The sequence below is a fragment of the Egretta garzetta genome, unplaced genomic scaffold, assembly GCF_000687185.1.
Source record: "Egretta garzetta isolate BGI_Z169 unplaced genomic scaffold, ASM68718v1 scaffold342, whole genome shotgun sequence".
In the NCBI taxonomy this organism is placed as follows: Eukaryota; Metazoa; Chordata; class Aves; order Pelecaniformes; family Ardeidae; genus Egretta; species Egretta garzetta.
Window position 1 is genome coordinate 893,165 of NW_009258887.1, and position 6,550 is coordinate 899,714.

Below are 6,550 nucleotides of genomic sequence, written 5' to 3' on the forward strand. Positions count from 1 at the left end.
CTGCTGGTGTTTCGGAGGAGGCAACCGTAATTCCGTGTGGTCGTACGAATGATGTGAGCCATCAGCTTCCTCTGCGACGGGGGACGCTGGGGCTCTGCGGGTGGGCAAAGCAGGGAGTCAGCTCGTTGCTGAGTGCCTTGATACTGTGGCGATCCTCTGGGTCATCCCTGAGGAGAAGCTTGAGTTCATTGCTTCAGTTGTTGAGCATCTTCCCTAGGCGTCTCTGAGCCCTTTAAAAAGGACAGCACTTTTTGAGTTGTTACACTGAAAAACAAATTTATTGAAGGCTGTGGGTTGTTCCTCTTCGATCAGCGATTGCTAGGGTGCATGTGCATGGTAAAATGTAACGCTGGTGAGTTGTTTGTGCTGCCATGGGGTTACACTGTCTGAAACCAGTACATCTTTGCATGGTGCTTATGCAGAGAGTACCTGTGCACGGTGCGTGGTTTCCAGAGTGGCAGCGCACAGCCAGCCTTTATAGTTCAGAATTTGAGACCTGTTCTGCTGTTATCTCAGATAATATAGCAGGTGCCTGTCTTGGAAGTGGCTTAAAGCTTTCCCAGCGAATCCATTTTGGTGGAGTCGGTGGGATTATGTGCAAAACTCCTGCTATTATTGTTAGATACTATGGTTATGTTTTTAAATACATTAGTTGCTTTCTGTATTTCCAAGGTGGAAGTGGAAGCATAAGCAATAATGTTAAATAGCTACCTCTGAAGATCCGCGTTACAAAAATGACCCTAGTGGCAAGGTTCTGATTAGGTCTGCCTACTTTGAAAATTCAAACTCATTTTATGGGTGATTTACAAGGTGAAATAGGACAGAAGATACATAACGTTAGATACATTACTCTTCAGCTGTTATTCACATGAGAAGGCACTATGATTTAGGTACTTGTACTTGTTCCTGAGCTAAGGATAGGCATTTAAACATCTTTTTCATTTAAAAAAAGCTTTAAATTTTCCCATAATTCTGAAAAGATTTTTTTTTAAGTGAGCTGGATGTTCTGTGTTTAAATTAGTAATACTTACTAGCTGTTTGAATGCTTGGATTTTTTTTTTTGCATGTGTGCCTTTATAGAAAAGGATTTTAAACCCAGTTATTTTCTGCTAGATTGTAATTTTGAGTCGTGCTAGGGTATTGCTGAGGCACCTGGTTTACCCAGATACATACGTTGTTTCTGGTTTTCGCAGAGATTGGCTGAGCAGTTGATGGTAGTTGTGACGATCTGTCTGTCTGTAGCTGCAAATGCTTCTGCTTGATTTCTCCTGTGCCTAGAAGTATCCTGGGTGTTGCTATGTTTTTCCTAATTTTTTTTTTCAGTGGAAGAACTCTTTGTTCACTGTTAGTAAGTTATAGCTAGCTGCTTATAAATTTGTCTGTTGTTCCTCAGTTCTGTCTCCCTTGGGCTTAGATTATCAATTTTTTTTTTTCTTCTTACTGCCTCCAAAACTGAAAAAGCATAGTTCATCTAGTTCTGAATTTCATTTGGCCTTTGAGTTGCAAACCTCTGAAGCTGTTGGGAAGGGTGATAATTTCTTATCCTTTTGTCTTTAGCATCAGAGGGGGAAACAAATCCAGTTTAAACGCCTTGAGGCTTTTGTTCGAGATTCATGGCGGAGACACCGAGATGACACCCGGCTGAGGCGCATGGAGCAGAGACCTGGACAGACGGCTGTACCTCAGGAGCACAAACTAGCCTTTGTTGTGCGGATTGTAGAGTAAGACACTTTTGTTGCTCCCTTACCTTTATTAATGCTATTATTTGTAGTTGTCTTATCATTGCTAAGCAATGGAAGGGTGGTCAACCCAGACATGTCTCCTTGCAAGTAATCTGAGACCTTTTGTTGCTGTATTAGAGAAATGTGGTTACTAATAGTAATATTTTTTTTTTCCTGACTTAGTATTAAGGGAGCAAGTAGGAGGGTAAGAAGAGTGATTGAGTTGCTGCGGCTGACAAAAAATTTCACTGGAACATTTGTTAAACTGACTCCTTTATCGCTGAAGATGCTGCGTATTGTGGAACCTTATGTGGCGTGGGGGTAAGTACCAGTCCTGTGACTTGATTGTAGTTTGTATGTAAATACCTTAGCTTTTGGTTCTCCGTCTGGTATCACAAATCCATAGCTGGTAATGGTCAAAACTTCAAAAACTTGTTATTGTCCCTTTTCTCATTGTTCTAAACGTAACCTGGTTACTTTCCCACCTCTGTACAAAGAAGTAGGGTGGGACTTCCCACTGTATCATGTCTCTCCATTACAGAATCTGATTTTTGTTTTTATACAGACACCCTAACCTAAAATCTGTACGAGAGCTCATCCTGAAACGGGGCCAAGCCAAGATTAAGAAGCGGAGGATGCCTCTGACAGACAACATGCTGATAGAGGAACATTTAGGTAAGGAAGAGGATGAGAAAATGAAGTGAATCAAGGAACGAGGAGGATGTGGAGAGTTTGCAGTCTTGACCTAAGAGAGAGAAAAATCTTGCAAGGCTTGTATGTGGAGGACAGGCAATTCTGGCGTAGCGTGAGGAAAGATAATACAGTTGGGCACCTTGCATATGTGTTGTTTGGGGGGGGCTTTTTGTTGTTTTGTTGGGGGGGAGTGTTAATATTTTATTTTTTTCCTGCAGGGGGCTGTGGTATTATTTGCCTGGAAGACCTTATTCATGAAATCTACTCAGCTGGGAAGAATTTCAAAAAAGTCACAAACTTTCTGTGGCCATTCCATCTGTCAGTGGCTCGCCATGCTTCACGTAACAAAGTGGGTTTCCTGAAGGAAATGGGTAAGCCTGGCTGCAGAGGTGAAGCTATCAACCAGCTTATACGTCAGCTGAACTAGTCAGGTGAGGAATGCCTGTTGTGCTACTTCTAAATCTTACCCTTTATCTGGTTTCCTAAGAAAAACTATACTGTTGTCAGAGATGAGGGGGCCTCCTTTGTTTTTGATCTGTCACTCTCCAGAAGTGACCCTCAAGGTTAGGCGAAACTAAGGAAGAGTGTGGGTCCAATGGGATCAGCAAATCCTATTCGACACCTCCATAAAGGCTTGACTTCTGGGAGATTGTGTTAATGTGACTTTTTTTTTTTTTCTTTCTTTCCTTTTCTGCAGGGTCTTTGTGAAAACTTCAGGATTTATAAACTGTTCCTTTTCACGTGGAGTTTTCATGGACATTGTCTCTGTGCAATGATACATCTCTTGCCTGTTGGTGCCTCTATAAAAAGAAAAAATACATGATGATGATGATGGACTTCAGGCTGGTCCTTCTTAAAGAAGATAAATTGGATTTTGTACAAGAAAGAAGTGACGTGAACTTCCTGGAGCATCCTGACTTCTGCATCGCTGTAGAGCAAGGGATTTTTTATACTCATTGCTGCTGGCTCTGTACCACTCACCTCCGATCTTATCTTTGGTATAAAGCAGTGGTTGTCAGTTCCGGATTTAAATTTGTTACAGTTGATTGCAATCACTGCTTTGATCTGGTCCTCCCTAGGGGCAGCGCTTGAAGTTGTGCTCCTTGAAGTGCACCTCCTCCTAGGTGTAAAGGGGTAGTGCAGTCACCTGCTTAAGAATATTGCTGACAGGCAGAAGATGACACTAGGTATTCCTCTGTTACTGCAGTGCAAGCCCTAATAAAGAATAACATAACTTTTTTTTTAAAGTACCTAGATTGTGTTTATTTTAAAAAGCCATGATTTTGTGCTACTGATTGACAAAAGGCTGCCTTTTCAATTCTAATAGACTGGGACTGCTGGTAGGAGTCCAGAAACTTTGAGTACAGTGGCGGAGTATATGTAACCAATATTTTTTAAATAAACTTTTGAAATGACGCTTTATTATAAGAGGAGTTTGTACATAATTCTAGAAGAGTGGGAAAAGTTAAATACTCTGGCTGAAGTGAATTTGGTGAAGGAAATGAACAAAAACATGGAAGAGCCTGAACGTTTTATTAACACAGCTTTAAATCTCTACTTTCTTCCAGTACAAAAAGTGTGCCAGGAATGCAGGAAGAATCTTATGCTATTTAATGAAGAGGAAAGGCACTGTGCTTCATCATTAGGTCACTCTGACTATTTATACTGTTATTTGAAGACTTAAGTGGGGGCAAACTATTGGATGGATTTTTTATTGACTCCAACAGTGGCTTTGAGACTCAGAGGAAACAGCTGAAGTAACAGTGTAGAGGATGCCTTTAAGGTATTAGTTCTATGACAGTTATAAACTGAGATAAAACCATCTAAAATGTGAAGTACAACAGACTCCGAATTAGAGAAATCTACAGTTTCAACCTTTATTCTGTAAAACAAGAATATAAACATAGAAAGTGTTTGACAGACACTAGAGACATACACTGAGTTAGAACACCTCCCTCCCCAGAACTTAGAGTCCAGCAGTCATTAATATACACGGCTTCATACATTTAAGATTTTCCTGATAAACAGCTGCTTTCATTATAAAGAGGTACAAGCAACTTCAGAATACATTTTAGGATTGTTTCTGACAATAAAACAGCCCAGGCTTGTAACATGAAGAACTGACGCGTCAGGAGTGGAGGGTTTGGGGTTTTTTTAGTGCTAGAGACAACTTAAGCCTGCCAATAGAATGCAGTTTATGATAATCTTAATACACTAAATTACAGGATCCCGATGCAATTCTAGTAATTAAGCCTAGATCTAGGCAGTTTTTCTAGTGAATGCAATAGTTTAACACACCACTAGTTTAGCTCATACAGTTAAGTAAGAATTTAACTATTGTTATGAATACTTTATTTAGACCTCTTTAAAAACACCACCAGCTTAGTCTAGCGTTCCACATTATCACAGGCAAACACGTTGCCTTTTTTTCTGTATCATACTTCAGCAAGAGCGACAGTAATGGTGCGTTCATGACTTAGCTGCACTATGAACAGAAACTATACAAGGATATATACAACCCCGCCACATCTTAGGGAACAGAATCCTTTTTGTAAGCCACCATACTGTTTACTTTGTGGATTGTAGTAGTGAAGGAACGAAGACGAACTTCTTCCGAATTGGCTATGAATTGTGGTCCTGACTCTTCCCACTTTTCTGGCACTGCCAAATCTTTATCTGTGTATATCAGCAAGTCAAAGGCACCTGTAAGCAAGCGGGAATAAATGAACAGCAATGTATGCATAAGAGGGTGTGTTTGAAGTTAAAACGCATCTTCTAGAACTTCAGATGTACTGAGGTTCTCAGAAATCACACTGATACTAGTTACCTGAAAAGAAATAGTTAAAACATGAAAAGAAGTCCTGGTTCTGTTCACATGTAGCCTTTTTAGTTTTCTCAAGCGACTGTGATGTAATTTTATTTTTTAACGTTAAAATACTGTGGAGCTGAGCTTGATCTAACACTTCATACGAACTCATGTTATTTATACGAGCCTGTCCACAGCTACAGTCACAAAATAATTTATTTATGAAAACTTAGATTCCCCAGAGTACACAGACATTACACTTCTTCAAGTTAGTTAAGCCACCCTGAATCCTGTCCTGATCTCAGTCTAACAAAATGCTGTCTCATAAATGTGACAGTACATGAGATGTAATAATTAAAAAGCCTCAGAAAATACTTTCTAAAATGGAAAAGAAGCGTTTGATTTTCATTAGTGAAGTTAGGAATACTCACAGGCAGTTTCCAACAGTGGCAGAAAAGTTACTGTGGCAGTTATTTGTCTGATAACAGATCGAATTTCATCCTGAATAGCTTTCTGAGATTTTTCTCGTGGTGCACTGGAAAAAACAGGAAAACTCTGTTAAGCAAGCAAGCCACTACTATACCAACAGCTTTCTTTAAATACAGTTCTGTTAGTCTGTTCGCTATAGGATTTTTTTATGGTAGTGACACTCTTTTAAGCCCTAAGTAGATAGGCTTAGAAAAACTAAGTGGTTTCCCTTTATTGTTTGAGAAGCTTCACGGTATGTATAAGGAATGTTATGTTTATTCTGAGTCCAGAATGGATGAGAACATTTTGGCGTAAGAATAGGAAAGCAGTAGTTCTTTAGGGCATGTACCCGATTTTATGTACTTTGTTGCAGATTAAAAATCAAGTTTTGATCTGATGCTTTAAAACAAACAAACAAACAAAAAAAAAATCAACACCCGAGGATTACATATGCTTCAATCATATAATGTCTGGTCTATAAACAAACAGAAGGAATAGCAGTTAGGAAAGTTGTAGGTTTGGTAAGGTTTGAAGGAACATCTTCCCTGCTCATAGAGAAAAAAAGGCTACCTCAGCTGCTCGGAGGAACCAGAGCAGTGCTGGTGCAGATGGCACAGCTGCTAGGGGCAGGGAAGAGCAGGCACAGAGGGACGCTGTCGCTCACCTCTCATCCTTTGCGGTTTTGTCGCACTCTATGTCAAACTGCCACCGCTCCAGAACCTCACTGTTTTCGATACTGGAGATGACCACCACCAGGCGCTGCACGATGCACTTGTACAGCCACTCTGGAAGAAGCCACAGCGGTCGCTTGCAGCGCGAGAAGAGCCAGAAGCATCAGCAGAGCCACGGCGGGGCGGGCACA

The 6,550-nt window shown here is 40.5% G+C and overlaps 2 protein-coding genes across 2 annotated transcripts; one reads left to right on the forward strand and one right to left on the reverse strand.

The window, feature by feature from the left end:
• The first annotated feature begins 371 nt into the window (after positions 1-371).
• LOC104121945 (60S ribosomal protein L7-like 1) lies at positions 372-3,796 on the forward strand. The gene is made up of 6 exons (XM_009634014.2): positions 372-617; positions 1,558-1,721; positions 1,905-2,042; positions 2,287-2,396; positions 2,633-2,845; positions 3,112-3,796. The coding sequence occupies exons 1-5, from the start codon at positions 372-374 to the stop codon at positions 2,839-2,841; spliced, it is 867 nt and encodes a 288-aa protein (XP_009632309.1). The 3' UTR covers positions 2,842-2,845; positions 3,112-3,796.
• Positions 3,797-3,859: 63 nt separating this feature from the next.
• MAD2L1 (mitotic arrest deficient 2 like 1) lies at positions 3,860-6,513 on the reverse strand (the record flags this gene model as incomplete). Its single annotated transcript, XM_035889641.1, has 3 exons — positions 3,860-5,117; positions 5,652-5,755; positions 6,353-6,513. Coding segments are annotated over 3 exons (438 nt in total), but the record flags the coding sequence as incomplete, so codon positions are not given.
• Positions 6,514-6,550: the final 37 nt, after the last annotated feature.

What these genes read in the sequence shown, in the direction of transcription:
- LOC104121945 (XM_009634014.2), top strand. Translation starts at nt 372, where the DNA reads ATGGGGTTACACTGTCTGAAACCAGTACATCTTTGCATGGTGCTTATG. An exon ending in GCAAAACTCCTGCTATTATT is followed by an intron (nt 618 to 1,557) that starts GTTAGATACTAT and finishes TTTTGTCTTTAG; the next exon opens with CATCAGAGGGGGAAACAAAT. An exon ending in TTTGTTGTGCGGATTGTAGA is followed by an intron (nt 1,722 to 1,904) that starts GTAAGACACTTT and finishes TTCCTGACTTAG; the next exon opens with TATTAAGGGAGCAAGTAGGA.